Source organism: Triturus cristatus, chromosome 8 (genome assembly GCF_964204655.1).
Source record: "Triturus cristatus chromosome 8, aTriCri1.1, whole genome shotgun sequence".
Taxonomy (NCBI): Eukaryota; Metazoa; Chordata; class Amphibia; order Caudata; family Salamandridae; genus Triturus; species Triturus cristatus.
This window is the reverse complement of record NC_140591.1, coordinates 592,010,329-592,027,281: the sequence shown is the minus strand read 5'-3', so window position 1 is coordinate 592,027,281 and position 16,953 is coordinate 592,010,329. Positions and strand designations below refer to the sequence as shown.

Below are 16,953 nucleotides of genomic sequence, written 5' to 3'. Positions count from 1 at the left end.
CTTTGAAAATTCGTGTGCGTCATCGCGATCACTTTCGCTTTCAGAGCGATCGCGATGACGCACGCGCACACACAACTCCCGCTTATCCCCCTCCCCCACCACATTTTGCGTCTCCGGCCGCTCGCGCGCGGTCAACGCTTGTTTAATATTAGTTTTTGGTTTCCCATTGTTTGGGAACACTATCACCTTGTTTTTGTGTTCCTATTACGTTCTATCCATACTGTGACTACTAACACTATTATGTTGGCCTCTCTTGTTTTCCTTCGCACATCTTTCATTTCTATCTTAACCGTTGCTCTTTTTAGTCCTTCCTTTATTTCCAACTCCCCGTTCCTCCCTGTATTCCCTCTCGCACTGGTTCGAGTTTTAATCCTCGCTCTTTCTCAGACCAGCTCTATGGGGTCTGTGTAGCTCTCTCGCTCTGTACCCCTCCCTGTACACTTCCATCTCGAGCGATACGTCGGACTCTCACTGCTCTAAATGGTCAGCAGAGGCCAGTAGGGCTGACTCCTGTCAGGCTATCCAAGACCTCCACAGACATCTGGCAGTAGCGGTAGCATTTAGCCCTCCCACAAGCTGAAGGTCAGAGCCCCCTTCGAAGGGCCGTGCATCAGCAGCGGCGGCTTCAGCAGATCTGATGTTCAGGAAATGTCGGTGGCTGACGCAGAGATGCCCTTCTCGAGGCAGATCAGACCTGCACTGACCAAGGAGTCCTCTGCTGCCTCATTACTGAGGACGGATGGCGGAATTGAGGCCCAAGAGCCACATAGCAGCATACTGGACAAGGCTCAGCGGTAAAGAAATGCGAGTTCAGCAGAACGCACCACAGTAGCATTGAAAGCGCAGATGAGGATTCTTCGTCATAGGCCTTTGCATCTAAAGGTAGCGGCTCCCTCCTGGTTTGCAAGACACATTGAGGCATTGATTTAAAGACATCATGAGATGGTAGAGTTTCCATCTTCATGCACTCGAGGGATGCACACCATTTATGCAGGGGAGGTGTGCACCGAACACAGGTGCATCCTTAAAGCGGGGGGACTCTGAGCCAAAGCTGCCAACTGGCCCAATGCCCTGGGGTTCATGGCTTTTTAACCTAGCGTTATATATCTCATACATTAAGATTCTGAATCCCTTGAAAAAATACTGCGCAGTTTCATCCTACACAGACATTAGGTCCTTCCAAACCTTTAAGGACCTCTACACCTCCTACATCGACTTCTCCTCTATGCTACTGTTTTTATGACATCACTTGCTCCTTGAGCATTTTCAACAACCTATTAACCAACTTCAATGTTATCCTCACACCTCCAAGAGCAAGTTACCTATTGTCTAATCCCTCGTTATGTATGTATGTCTGTCTATGTATGTAGGTATGTCTGTATGTATGTTTGTATGTATGTAGTATTTCTATAGCGCACATCTAGCCAAAAGCCAATGAAGATGATGTAGGCCGTAACTCACATGAACAGAAGATGCATTTATGTTACACATGTTTTACGTGTTTGTTACATTCCACCACCGATTTGGCATTTTCCCTTGTGCGAGCAAACAAGTTCTTTGAAGGGGGGGGCTAAAAATATGGAAACTAAGTTCCTGTTTGCAAGTGGGAGGATGTAATTTTCAAATATTGAGGCCTTTTAAAACAAGCATTTGCAATGCAATAGGTCTCGCATTTACGCGAGTTTAAGCTATTGGCATTGTAGATGACAATGCCTTTTATTTATGTTTAAAAAAAAAGGCATTTTCATTTACAATGCCAATAGCTTAAACTTGCGTAAATGCGAGACCTATTTCATTGCAAATGCTTGTTTTTATATTCTGCGAAGTCTGGTCTGTTTACTTGAGCACGAGAACCCTTGTATAACCCTCACTAGGCTTATGACGCAGATGTTTTCTTGGGTATCATTGTTTAGCAAAGAATGATGATAAAGCACTGGACAAAGTTTGTAGTGTATTCAGCAGGGTTCAAAGTGACGGTTGGTTTATTTACTTAGAGTGCATATATTAGGATTGCGTTTTTTATCTGTAAGGCACGTGTTTATTTCTGTGATGCAGAATGTTCCAGAGCCAGCCACAGCTGAAGCCTCCAGAGCCAGCCACAGCTGAAGCCTCCAGAGATATCATCAGTGGAATGTTGGGACTCGTGCTGAGGTTAAGGAGAATGCTTTGACATTCAGTCAGTGAGGAGTCAGTCAGTCAGTCAGTATTTCTTTATTCGATGATTAAAAAACATCATAAAAAGCACACATATACAGTTAAAAAAAACTATTAAATCATTATCCAGAATCCTGACTGCTACTACACATAAGTAAAAAAGAAACTAAACCACACATTTCATTTAAAAGGACAATCAGGTTGGTTCTCTAGTTGCCCTTAATCGTACCGCAACTCTAATAAAATTCATAATACTACAAAGTGTCAAGGGGTCGGTCGCTTTTTGCAGAAAAATTAGTGCATCTTTAGCGTGTGCTACTTTAGCTTGCTTTAAAATTCCTGCTAGGAATCTGCGCCTAGGCATTGAATAAAAACGACACAAAAGTACAAAATGAAGGGTGTCCTGCGGAGACCTATTGTCGCAGCCGTAGGCACCCTTCTGCTCAATCAATGATATAAAACCTGGTGGATCGGCCAGTAAGTAAGGTAAAAGATTGAGCCTAAAATGCGCCATTAAAAACCTATCCTGGGCATTATGCATAAGGTACAAATATGGCTCCATCCCCTCCCTATTTTTTACCAGGCTATGGGCGTTCACGGTACGTTTAATCCCTTCAGCCTCTGCTCTGCTTTTAGTTCTCTGGGCCAGGAATAATCTCTTTATAACCAACTTGTCCTGTGACACAATTCTCGATTGGTTTAAGAAAAGATCCTGGCGGCCAAGGTTTTCCAGACTGGTCAATACATATTTCAGCCATGGTATACTCAAGCTTCTGTCCCTTCCCATGCAGTCACTTATAATTTGTCTACTTAGGGTCGCCTCCGGGTTTAGCCAAGATCTCATCCAAGCCAAAATGGGTCTGAGCTTGACCAGATCTTCTAGATATGGTCTCCCTAATTCTCTATGGGCTATTACAGCAGGGGTGCTCTGTGGTATCTTCAGAATTGAGCGTAAAATGTTGTTTTCCTCCCGCTGTAACTGCTGAGTATTTACAAATCCCCACACTTCTGCACCATAAGTGGCCTTGGAACAGTAAATAGCTCCATAAAGATTCATGGTTTGCTCGGGAGACCATCGACACACTCTACGCCCATAGCCTGCGATGGCACCATTAGAGGATATCAGCTTGCGACAACGTTCCTCCACCAGGGGTTTAAATTGCAAGGAGCCATCGAACAATAGGCCCAAATACGAAAAGGCCTGAACCTTTTCTAGTGTGTGGCTACCTATTTTGTAAGAAAAATTATTACAGGGTTTGTTGCCAGCCAGCATCACGTATGACTTGCCCAGGTTCACCGATAGGTCTAGGTTTGCCATAAACTCTACAAAACCATCTATTAGCAGCTGTAAGCTCTTAGGGGTACGTGCAAGTAGGACCGCGTCATCAGCGTAAAGGAGAACCGGGATAGGACGCGATCCTACGCATGGGCAATCAGTTTTTAAATTGGTCAGAAACTTGTCAGTCAGCGTTTGGAGAGAAGAGCAAATATGTGAGTTTTACCAGTGACAATGTGGAGTAGGCCCGGAGTTGTACCCTCTAAAGTGTCACTGTTGATGGCTTCATTTGGTTAGCCCATGTAAATGTAAAACGCTACACAGAGCCTCTCCCACGCTTAACTTAGAAAACTTCGGGATCCAAAACCATAAAATGCATTCTGCCCTTTCCACAGTTTTTGCGCTGCAGGTTGAGAGGTGGACCCAGAGGTAACTAGTGTGTAGGTGAACAAGCATTGGCATAGTGTTTAGCCATGCAACAGTTGCATAACTAAATGCTTATAAGGTCCCAAAAGCGAGACCTATTGGCTATGCCAAGCGGCCGTGCGGCCGTAAAAGTTATCGCGATCAAACATCACCGAAAGTGAAAGTAATCGCGGTCAAGCGCGGCGCGCGCGCCCGCGCACTGTAGCTCTAGGCTGGCCTGGTAGCACTTTTTGGAGCCCTCTCAAAAAGTCTCGCCAGACCAGCGCATGCGCTGGGTCAGACGAGACCTAAAAATCAGGAATCCACATTTTGGTAGCAATGAGGTAACAGAGCCCATTCAAGACTAACAGACAGTGACAGGTTATTGGACCGTATGAGATGTTTGGTGAGAATCAAAGAATGCATTTATACAATCAAAGAAGGACGGTTGAGTAGGTTCTGGTTGCTTAAATTAGATAACTTACACCCAAGTAAAGTACTCAATGAAGTCAGAAAAATGATTCACTTGAAGTTCTATTTCATGTTTAATCATTATGTAGTTAATTAAAACTTTTACATGATAAAAGAACAGTGTAAGAAATACAATAACAGACGCTAAGCGAACAAGTTACTTACCTTCGGAAACGATATATCTGTAAGAAACATAGGTTAGCTATAGATATAAGGATTCATTCAGAGCTGGTGTGTCACAGATGAGAATAGAAAATGGGGGTGGGTATTACCTGTATAAAGGTCAGTTAAAAAGAGTAATGCCGTGTAAGATCACGAGGTCTCTTTGGTAATTGACCGAATTAAGCCAAACAAACACAAGCTAAAGTGCTAGTGCGTGGACTCATCAATATTTATCCTTAGTGCTACTGTTGGACTTGGCCCTTTTGGCGGGTTCACCCCTAAACTTTTTGCCAGTCTCCTAGCCTTTTCCCTGTGTAGTGTTGGTGGTTGTAGGCCTCTAGGCACTTTAGCACTGTGGTCCAGTGTAAAGTGCTTGCGCTCTCTCTGTTACATTTGTAAGGTTGGCCTGCCCTCCCATAGGAATGCATGGGGATTCACTGACGAATGTGTGTCTGTGGTAAATCCTGATATGAGAGGCGCAGCGTGGTCAAGTCTGGTATGTGTGAAATGGTATTAATAAATGCTGCACAATAGTGTGCGCAGATTTATTATGGTTATTTTAGAAATGCCACTTTTAGAAGTTGGCATTTCTGTGTGCTATGTGTCTGCCTGCCTGATGTGAATTGCATGTCTGGCTTTTGAGTGACGGGCTGGTGAGGTATGGGTGGCTCCAGGAGGGGCAGGATGAGTCAGCGCTAGGCTGAATGGGACATCTACATTTTGAGTAGTGGGAGCAGAAGTCCCTGGCCCCTGAATAGGAGTGTGTCTGCCCTAGTGAATGCTGGCTCCGCCCCCCTGTGCTGTGTATGATGACGAGCCTCCACCCAACAATAGGGAAGAGGAGCCTGGTAAACAGAGTGCTCCAAAACCAGTGATTTCTCAAGCCCTGTGCTGTGACACAAAGGAAAATGTCCTATAAATGTAGGGGCTGTGACCCCATAAAAAAGGGTTGTTGTGCTTGTTCTTAATTTGGGGGGGGGGGACACTGCCAGGAGGAACCGGTGCGGGACCCAGATGCTGTTTCCTAGGGGTCCCTGCGTGCTGGCCTGCCTGGTTGCGCTGTGCTGTGGTCTCCCCCCCCAAACCAAGAACTCTTTATTCTGGTCTTTCTGGGGCCACTGCTGGTGCTGAGGCTCCTAGCGCCTCATGAGCGCCCTGATCTTCATGGCCAGAGCGGAGCGTTTTGTTTTAGTGGCCAGAGAGGAGCGTTTTATTTAAATTCCACAAAGAGGGAAGCGTGAGGGCGCTGCAGCGCTGTGCTGCCGGAGTGCCCCGAGGGAATCCCGACGAAGGGATGCCCCCTCCCGAGAACCGAGAGGAGTGGGAGCCCACCCCGCTTTCTGGTAATTGAAGATAGCGGGTGCCCACCCCGCATGCGACACTAGTTGGCAGGTGCCCACCCCGCGTTGTCACTGAGAAGACCTTGCGGGAGCCCACCCCGCATTTTGGGTATTGAGCGGGAGACCACCCCGCATTGCCACTGTGAGGAGTGAAGCCGCCGGCCGCCGCGACCGGGCGGTAAAACAGGAAGTCAGGCATCCGGAAAGCACGATTGTGGGCGGGGCCTACAGGAAACAGGAAGTCTAAGCGGGGCTCCCGTGAGCGTGGGAGAGCCCCGCGGTACTGGGAAGAGGAAGCCCGGTGAGATGTGACGGAGCCTTCTGGTCTCCAGGGACGGCGTCTTTAGCCTTCCTCCACCTGGTAGAGGGGAAGGAAGGTCCCAGAGATCCCCGATGGAGCAAGGAGAAACGCCGGAGTGCGGAACAAGCCCGGTGAGTGGGGCTGTGTTGTGTATCTGGGGGGGGGTGTGATCGAGGCACATTGTCGATGTCTCCCCCCTGGGGACGCTCTCCAGAGGCACGGAGGGTGCCAGTGCTTGTTTGTTTCCTCCAGCTGCACCGCCGTAGCTGGCAGCTGCAACGTTTGGGTGTCATATCACTTTCTTTTATGAGTCCCGGAGTGGGACTTGGGGGCGTTGCTTTTTGAGGGCAGTTGGAACAGTGTGCCAGGGCTAATTTCGCCACAGCTGCACCACTGTTGCGGGTAGCTGCAACGTGGGGCATGAATGCTTGAAAAGTCCCAGTGGGGACCCCAGAGGCACCCTTAGTGCCAGTTATTATTCCTTTGGGGGACATTCTTTTTGCCTGCACCATGAGAAAGGGGTGAGATACACTCCTGCCCTGCCCCAGCGCAATTGCACACTTTATGTCTGCTGCTAGGGCAGCTTCCAGCCCTGACATTTTGGACATAGGGCATTGGAGCCCTAGAGAAGGCCAGTTGTAGGTTGGTTTGGGCGCAGGGCCCCAAAGTGATTTAGGTGATGGATATGCCTAACGTGATGATTATTGCATAATGCCTTTATGCTTGTGATGCCTAATCTCATGTTATGATGATTAGTGGTAGTACCTAATTGCGTAATGTGTTTATGTGTAGGAGGTTTGGGCCTAATATGTTTTATGCCTAATGTGATAATGCTGAGGTCATTATTGTGCTAGTAGTGACTGGTTGTGTTTTATATGTACTTACCTTTTCTGATGGTTCTGACCGTGGCCCGATTGGCCCAGTCCTGAATATAATCCCCTGTAAATTGTGACCTGGTGCCAGTTGGCACAGTGTATGTATATCTGTGGTTATATTCTAAGGTGTTTTTAGAATACAAAGGCTATTTTTATATAACCTTGTGTGGAGTTTCTTTTGTGGTGTGCCTAGTGTGTTGCTGCTGTGTGGGTGTTGCGCAAACCCTTTACACATTGCCTCTGGGATAAGCCTGACTGCTCGTGCCAAGCTACAAAGGGGGTGAGCAGGGGTTATCTTTGGCGTGCGACTCCCTTGCCCTGACTAGAGTGGTGGTCTCTGCCTGGCTTTGGCGCAAGCCTTAGCCAACCAGAGATCCCATTTCTAACAGCTACCTAAAAAAGCTAGCGCATAGCAGATAAAAATGAAGAATGAGGGGCATATTACCAACATAAAAAAAACCTGTTAATAGGTACAGTTACATACTAAACTCTAGAGGACTCTTCAGTAAATCTCCTTAATTGAACCAGGCTACACAAGGTAAAGTGCCAGATTGTGGAAAGTGCAGATGAAAAAGGGAGAGCCTTTAGGAAATAGTTCCTCAGTTTGACTGTGGAACAACTTTCAATATCTGCTCCACAGTGATAATACATTTTACCAGTCAAGCTTTACTTGGGGCTCCGGTCTTGCAAGCAGAACAGCAAGGCTTGACGGCATGTTCTTAGTCCGTTAGCATTAAAAAGGTTGCATAAAAGCTTTCTGTGTGCAGGTTGCAGAACGGGGATATGCACAATATGTGTAAAAAAGATTATTACGGCCTCTGACACAGCCTGCATGACAGCAACGTTCTTAGCTGGGGATAGTAATAGTCGGGAGAGGGATCCTCACACAACGTTGAATAAGCAGTGCAATATTTCTAGTAGGGCACTGGCAATGCACAGCAGTGAGGTGGTGATTGCCTGCCCCTTTGTTCAATTTAAGTTGAAGATCCAGTGAGATTTGTGTGCCTGCACCAGGAGTCTTCGCTGTAACCCTTCCCCAGGGCTTCATCCCCATACTGTCCCAGCATCAGCGCGGCCGGCACTGGTAAGAGCGGTGGGGCAGGGCATAAGTCGACAGACAGTGGGATAGGTAAAATAAAACAAGCATTGGCATAGCCAATAGGTCGCGCCTCTGGGACCTTATAAGTGTTTAGTCATGCAACAGTTGATGTTGTTGTACCAATGATATTGTGTTGCATAACTAAATACTTATAAGGTCCCAAAGGAGAGACCTATTGGCTATGCCAATGCTTGTTTTAGCTATCTAATTTACTAAAGGAGGCCACTTATATTTTGGTACCCAGACCTATTTTCTGTCCCAGTCCGACCACAGGTGCCTGCCACAGTCGACAGAAGCAAAGATATCTCTTACTGCGCTGCCTTCTCACCTCTAACCTCATATGGACGAGTGTGTGTATGTAATATATGCACTGAAATGGTACTCCTCGCCCACCCGAAGAAGAAACTGCCAGCAAGGGATCAGGGGGAGTATGGATAAAAGAGTTAGATGTGTGGAGGGGGCCGCATGCATCCCCGAGCCCAGAGGAGGAGATGAGGTGTCAGCCTTTGAAAGCAGGCATACTCCGTTCCGCCGCCGCTCCGAGGAAGGATGTGTCCTGCACGCGCGCGAGGGCTGCGGGGAGCAGGCACCTTTGTCAGCTCCAGGAACGAGCCGCACCAGCCGCGGATCTGGCGACAACCAACAATGAGGCGGTAATTAATGCCATTATGCGGGAGAAGGGGCGCGGAGGGGGGAGGAGAGGGTGGGGGACAGTCCGAACAGTAGAGAGGCAGCAATGTGTTAGGAAGAGAGGGGGCTGGAACATGGAGGGACAGAGAGCCTAACTGAGGTACCACTAAGAGCTGTGTGGGTCTCAGTAATGGAATAGACAGTTTTAGAGGGGTGAGGTGTATTGGCAGAGCGCTGCACGCGCCCCTATAATAGAAGAGCAGGGCAGGACTGAACGCGATTGCAGAGTTGTGTGGGTCTTGTTTCTTAAATAGCAGGCGCGTTTCAGTACATTACTGAGGAGAAATGGTAAAAAGTGCGTATCGTTTATTTCTACAGGTCAGGACTGAGGTGCACTGTCGGTGCTCTGCGTGTGTCCTAGCAATCGAATAGCGAGGGATGGCCGTGGAATAGGGTTAGGGTCTACAGGCCAAATCAGCAGACGAGGCTGCATTGCACAATTACAGCGCTTGTACCTGGAGGTCGAAGCGCTAGTGTTCAGGGCTGTGAGGGCTCGCTGCCTTCCATTTATGGCCTTCTTTAACTTTTTGCCGCACGCGAGGGAAGGAGGAGGGTGGGGGGTTATGGTCGCATTAAGGCCCATGCCATGCATCCTTGCTGCGCCACTGCCCTATTGATGTGCATTGGCAGAGCTGTGCGTGCGTCCCGGTGCTGTTATAAGGACTAAGAGATGGGTTTGACGTGCAGAGTCACAGAGCTCTGACTGAGGAGACCTGGGAGAGCCATTGCATGTCGGACCTATGGCATGCAAATAAGGATTGAGATGCACTGTCAGCTCCATTTGCATATTCTAGGAAAGAAAGAGCAGGGTGGGTCGTGGACCTTGATTGAGATACATTGGCAATGCTGTTTTCATGTCCCAGTAATAGAAGGACAGGGCGCCCTGCAGACTAAGATTGAGATGCACTGGCGGAGCTGTATGCGTGCTCAGCAATGAAAAACAAGTGACGATGCATCGGTCGGCGGTAGCTCACGTTCTGAATGCACGTCCATGGTGACTGCTGAGTGCTAATCGCCAGAGTGCGAGGGACCCTCCTGATTATTGTACAGCCCAGATTTTGCGATTTAAAAAAGTGTGCGCATGAGTCTTTCTTCCAGGGTTCTGACCAGACAAGATATTTTCAATAAAGTTTTTGTTTAAATAAAAAAGTCTGACGTTTTAAGTCTTTCTTTTGTCTTTATGCAGAACTAAACGTCCGTACCCAAGTAGAATTAATCGAACTAATTGTTCTGAAAGCACGTCTATTATTGTGTTGTGTGTATGTTCTGCCAGTAGGTTACAGTAAATGTTCTAATAGGTACCAGCCCAAGGTTTACTATACATTTCCTTAAAGGGTATCAACCCCAAGGCTTGACGGCAAGAACGAGAGAGCGTATTTCGGCAATGCGTGCTAGATTTTCCCCTTTTTGATAGTTTTTTATTGTTAAACCTATAAATAAGTTCCTCATGCTGCAGTTGCTGTATTTATTCTACAGGTTCTTAACGAGGAGAACATGGCAACCCGCATTTTGTTTTCAAGCCGGATGGCCCAGACGTTGTGTTCAATTCGTTTCGAAGCGGGCGATTCCTTTGAAGTAGTTGCCTATCCGACCTGTTTATTTGTTGGTGCGGAGAGAAGGTTTCCCGAGCAGAAGGCTACACCCGAACAAGAACGGTAAGGGAAAGTGGTGATGGGGAAGCAGCATAGACAACTTAGGGAGGGCGGGAAAGGAACACATAGTGGGAAGAAGCGCATGAAAGAAAATAAAAACAAGCCCGGCGGAGCGTGGTGCGCGCGCTTGGCGGGGGAGCGCATTCAAGGCGGGGGAGCGGACCCTTTGAAGTGCGATGCCAAACGGATTGCACGGCGGCACGAAGCGCGTGATTGTGCGCGTGTTTGCCATGCAATCCGCTTTTCGGAGCACTTTTGGGAGCCCCTTACAATAGTCTCGCTTTGCGATCGCTTACGCGATAGCAAGGCGAGACCTAAAAAATAAAACCACTTACCTCGCACTCACTGCATCGCTGACTCCTCCCCCCCCACCCTGCCCTACCGCCCTACGGCTCTTACCTGCGCCGGCCGCCACTGCCCAGTTTGTGCTTTTTCTGACTCGCGAGGATGAGTGTGGACTCTGTACTTGGCTGGGAGGCAGACGGGTCTCAACGACCAAACAAGATTGAAACTAAGCATCTAACTATGCCCTATAAACGATCACAGAGCAGACACTGGGGTTATTTCCTTTTCACATGCTTCTTGCTGTTATTATCTACAGATAGATGGTGGCCAAAATGGGTGTTGTTTTGCCGCATTCCTGCCCCAAAAAAATGACTTCGCCAAAACATACAGCTCTAGGTTTGTTACATATGTAGGTGAGGACAAATAGCACATCATTTAATTTACTTACTTCATCTTTCTCTAGGAACTTTGCTCTTGCATCAGGAGTCATTTTAGATGACTGACTGAGGAACTTTTTCATGGCAGAGTCCGGTCCTATTTATATATAGCAAAGAAAATGAAAAAAAGACTTCAGTTTACTTATTTGATGCATAAATCAGAGGCATGTCGCAGGCAACAAAACACGTAAAAGAAGTTCTTTTGAAAAGTGCATGGGTTATAACATCAAATTAAAAGGTTTATCCCCGTCAGCTTTTTCACATTATAGCCAGGTGAAAGAATTTAATTATTACGAGTTTCTAAATTTCATTTTGCACTAAATTAAAAAGTAATGAAAACACAAAGGGCTGGAGGGTTGTTTATGTGTTGTACATAGAGTGAAAAAAATGCCTTATGGCCGCTTCGGAGCTCTTTGAGAAACAATAAGTACACAGAAAAATCAAAGTGGTATGCATATAGTCACAGAGAGCATCATTCCTCTAAGTATTTGCAGTGGGAAGCAATGCTCTCTCTCCCTGAGGACCCCTAAATCACTCCAGATGACCCCGATGTATCCTATTATTCCACTGGGCTTCTTCCTTCTGGTTTCTGACAATAATTCAACCGAATCCCCATTGCTACAACAATAGATTTCGGTTTTTTCGAAGACATGGTCCTATTCCACAGCAAAAAAAAATGCAAATTTTAAGAAATATTGGTCCATTCACTCAGCCCAATAAAGTTGTAAAATTGATTTCTCATCAAGAAAATAAGCATCATTTTTTGTCTGACGGCCTAAACAGAACACTGCGCCAATGCATGCTCCACATCAGAACACAGTCTTCCTTCGATGTGTGCTCCATACAGAATACAATGGGCCTGGATTGGCAAATCAGAAGTAGGTTCTGAGACAGGTACAGACCACAACAGAAGAGACAGTGATGTTAACACCCTATTTCAGTGACAGCTCCAATAGCAGGAACTTCTACCTATCACTGATGGTAAGTATCACCCATGGGTTGGACCGGGCCCTTTTTGCAGGGTTATCCCCAATTTTTTGCCTTCATCCTCCTATTATTTCTGACATGTTTTTGCTGGTATGAGTATTCTATGCACCCTACCACTGCTGACCAATGCTAAAGTTCAAGTGCTCCCTGAGTAAATTATATTGGTGATTGGTTTATCCATGATTGGCATATCTGATTTACTAGTAAGTCACTACTAAAGTGCACCAGGTGTGCCCAGGGCCTGTACATAAAATGTTACTAGTGGGCCTGCAGCACTGATTGTGCCACCCTCACGAGTAGCCCTGCAAACATGTCTCAGACCTGCCACTGCAGTATCTGTGTGAGCAGTTTTAAACTGCCATTTCGACCTGGCAAGTGCACCCACTTGCCAGGCCCAAACCTTCCCTTTTGCTACATGAAAGTCACCCCTAAGGTAGGCCCAAGGGAGGCCCATGGGCAGGGTGCAGTTTATTTAAAAGGAAGGATATGTACTGTGGTGTTTTACATGTCCTAATAGTGAAATACTGCTAATTTTGTTTCTAACTGTTGTAAGGGCTATCTCTCCTATACGATAGCACAGGGATTGCCTTGAAATATCTTTTAAGTGTAATTTCCTATTGGGAGCTGATAGAGATTTGGAGTTTGGGGTCTCTGAACTCACAATTTAAAAATATATCTTTTTTGTGAAGTTGGTTTTTAAATTGTGTGTTTGAAAATGTCGCTTTTAGAAAGTTGCCATTTTCTTGGTTAACCATACTGTGCCTCTGCCTGGCTCTAGAATAAATGTCTATGTGGGCTGACAGTTGTGCTCTTGGGCATTCACTTTAGACAGTCACACAAAGGAAGCCGAGGAGTGCCTTGCATATCCTGATGAGCCGTCCTGAGCTAGAATGGTGAGAGCAGTTGTCACAGACACTTGAATAGGGCTGTGCCTGTCTTCCCACAAAGCTGTCTTCACCCCGCGGTAGTGTGTCTGGAGCCCCAGGTCAGGGAAGGGCAGGGTCTTGTGCACTAAAAAAGATTTTCCTTTGAAGTTTGTCTACTTCAAAGGCAAAAAGGAGTACACGTATTGGACCTCTGACACCCCCAAAAGCAAAACACTTCTGGGCTAAGAACATTCTGCCAGCAAGAAGAGCTGGATTCTGTATGAGGGACTGCCACTCTGCCTGTTGCTTTGTTGTGCTGGCCTGCCACTTCTGTCCTGGGAGTGAAAGGACTGGACTTTGCTTTCTGAATCTTACTTCCAAGGTTCTCCTAAGGCTTGTGCGTGCTTCTCTCGTTTTAAGAAGTTTCAGGGCCATCAAAAGCTCACCTACCAGTGCTTGGACTCTTCTGCTGAAAGCCCTGTGGTGTCAAAACCAGTTTGCGGGCCCTTGGAAGTGCAAGATGGTGAGAAATCCATGCCTCTACTCTCAATGCCCATGTTCTCGATGCAGCATAGCAGTGCAGCTGAAGAATAAATGCAGCACCTGCTTTACGGCTGAAAAATCACTGCAGCGTCACTGACATCTGTAGCACCTGCTCCAAATCCTACACTGTCCGTGCTTCGCGGCTGGAGAATTGACTCATTGCCTGCTTTGCGGCTGTGAAATCGATGTAGTGTCTGCATCCCCAGAGTCACAGCGACAGAGAACTGGATTTTCAATGCATCTTCTATCTGGGCCATCTCTGTATCGACTTCAGCCCACAGTAAGGAACAAAGGCCGCAGTGTCCAGAGATCGATGCATCACCCCCCTTTCCAGAAAGGAACTGGCGCATTACCTCCCCTACCTAGCAGTAAGTAGCCACCGCATCACATCTCCTGGCAGTAAGGAACCGACGCATCACCTCCCCTAGGAGTAAGGAACCAACACATAGCTTTGCTTTTCCGGCACCATACCGTCCCTGCGCCTGTTTAGTCTTTGAATTTTGACACATCCAAAGTACTTTGTGCTAAAAGAAATGCATCCATAGATTTCTATGGACTGAACTTACTGTTGTATGTTGGAGTTTTGTTCTTAATTATTCAGATAAATATTGGCTATTTTTCTAAACTGGTGTGGACTACTTTTGTAGTGTTTTCTCTGCGTTACTGTGTGTGTGTATATACAAATGCTTTACACATTGCCTCAAAGATCAGCCTCACTCAACACACAAATAGAAGTAGGAGTGAAACAAATGAATTGCTTAAAGAGTTATGTAAGGCAAAGGCAACATGTTTGAAAAACTGCCCTCACCCACACAAATGTGGCACGCTTCATCATTGGGCTGCTAAACACACCCCTGTGCAGACCAAGGCATGGGGTGGAGCAATAGGGTGGGGGAGGACAAAAACACAAAGAATAGTAGGGATGAAGTGAATAGTAAGTGCAGAAAATGATGTTAAAACTGGCTTAGGGATATCCAATACCTATTTTATTCCTGGACTCCCTGGCCAGGGTTAAGAAGGTCTAACAACCTAGAGGATGGTGGTGAACACTGTCAATTATGCACCGTTAGCCCCTCTTCTCTGCAGATAAGTCAACATGTTTCAGCCCACCTTCAGGGCGCACGGAGTGATTCACTGACGGAGGCAGGCTCACCTTGACGAATGTGTAACTACAGGGGGCCGCCCTCGCTCTGATGCCCTTTCGAGCACATACTGCGGTGAAACTCGATCATATTCTAAGTGTGAATACAAGACCCATACGTGAGTATAGGGTTAGTCCTAGACCCGTTTATGTAGAAAGGAGGGCAGGACGACAAGGATCAATCAGTCCTGAAGAAAGCCGGGGAAGACACAAAAAGCCAGATGAAACATGTTGACTTATCTGCAGAGAGGAGGGGCGAACGGTGCATAATTGACCGTGTTCACCACCATCCTCTTGGTTCTTAGACCTTCTTTACCCTGGCTAAGGAGTGAAGGAATAAGTTTAGACAAGCATTGGCATAGCAAATAGGTGTCGCTTTTGGGACCTTCTAAGTATTTAGTTATACAGCACAACATCCTTGGTGCAACCACATCAAGTGTTGCGTGGCTAAACACTTATAAGGTCCCAAAGGCGAGACCTATTGGCTATGCCAATGCTGTGTGTGTGTGTGTGTGTGTGTGTGTGTGTGGGGGGGGGGTGTATGGGGTGTGTGTGGTGGGTGTGTGTGGGGGGGGATGTGTGTGGGGGTGTGTGTGTGTGGGGGGGTGGGGGGAGTGCGCACACGCGTTGTGGGTGTGGATGTGTGGGGTTGTGTGTGTGGATGTTTGGTTGTGTGTGTGGATGTGTGGTTGTGTGTGTGGTTGTGTGTGTCTGGTGGTCTGTATGGTTGTGGTTTTGTGTGTGGTTGTGTGTGTGTGTGTGTATATGAGTGGTTGGGTGTGGTTGTGTGTGGTTGTGTGTGTGTGTGTGTGTGTGTGGTTGTGTGGTTGTGTGTGTGTGTGTGGTTGTGTGGTTGTGTGTGTGTGGTTGTCTGTATAGTTGTGGTTGTGTGTGTGTGGTTGTGGGTGTGTGTGTATGAGTGGTTGGGTGTGTGTGGTTGTGTGTGTGTGTGTGGTTGTGTGTGTGGTTGTGTGTGTGTGGTTGTGTATGTGTGTTTGTGTGTGTGTGTGTGGTTGTGTGTGTGCAGTTGTGCGTTTGTGTGTGTGCAGTAGTGTGTTTGTGTGTGTGGTTGTGGGTGTGTGGTTGTGGGTGTGGTTGGGTGTGGGTGTGGGGTTGTGTGGGTGTGTGTGTGGGTGTGGTTGGGTGTGGTTGTGGGTATGGTTGTGGGTGTGGTTGTGGGTGTGTTGTGTGTGGCTGTGTGGTTGTGGGTATGTGGTTGTGGTTGGTTGTGTAGGTGTGGTTGTGTAGGTGTGGTTGTGTAGGTGTGGTTGTGTAGGTGTGGTTGTGTGTGTGCAGTTGGGTGTGTGCAGTTGGGTGTGGTTGTGTGTGTGTTTGTGGTTGTGTGTATGGTTGTGGGTGTGTGGGTGTGGTTGTGGGTGTGGTTGGGTGTGTGGTTGGGTGTGTGGTTGGGTGTGTGGTTGGGTGTGTGTGGTTGTGGGGGTGTGTGTGGGTGTGTGTGGGGGTGTGGGTGTGGGTGTGTGTGGGTGTGTGTGGTTGTGTGTGGTTGTGTGTGTGGTTGTGGTTGTGTTTGTGACTAATACTAAAAGCATCTCAACATAAAGGAACACAAACAGAGTTTGTGGAAAGAAAAAGCAAGTTGTAAGTCAAACGAGCACAGCAAAGCATTAACACAACAACAAAACAAACAAGATCACTTAGCGAAGACTGAGTGCTGATAATGGATACACACAGCCCATCATCTTAAGAGTTTGATTGCAGCCAATGTGCACTCAAACCTGCCCCCTCCTTGTGAGTTGCACCCCATATTTCATGAGTTGTAACTGCTGCACTCACCATAGTGCTTTGAGATCTAAAGCGCTACCTAGGTCTAATCGATTAACCAGTCGCCAACATGCTGTGCTTTTAAAGAGAATGTGCCAAAAGTTTCCAGCTTCCTCATCATGTCCTCATGAAAGCGCCAACTAAAGGACTCCCTGAATGGTGCAACGGACATGAAGCAGCCGCTGCGATCAGAAATAAACACTGTGAACGTTGTCCAGTTTCACAGTAACATTTCCTTAATGTTCTTTAAGTCACAAAACAGTAATACTAAAAGCATCTCAAAATAAAGGAACACAAACATAGAGTTTGTGGAAAGAGAAAGCACATTGTAAGATAAACGGGCGCAGCAAAGCATTAACACAACAACATGTTCTTTGATGTTTGATGTTCTTTGAACAAGAACATCAAAGGGGCGCCGGGAAAGTGATCGCGGGTTAAAGTGAAAGTGATCGCGGGCGCTTAATGAGCATGACGAGGTTTGCCAGCC

The 16,953-nt window shown here is 47.1% G+C and overlaps 1 protein-coding gene across 2 annotated transcripts in view; it reads right to left on the bottom strand.

Moving 5' to 3' along the window:
- The window catches only part of UCHL3 (ubiquitin C-terminal hydrolase L3), a 397,999-nt gene that overhangs the window by 194,591 nt on the left and 186,455 nt on the right, over positions 1-16,953 (bottom strand). For both annotated transcript variants that reach the window (XM_085622017.1, XM_085622018.1), the window contains exon 4: positions 11,159-11,244. In XM_085622017.1, the coding sequence (XP_085478143.1) occupies positions 11,159-11,244 (86 nt within the window). The remainder of the gene's footprint in view (positions 1-11,158; positions 11,245-16,953) is intronic.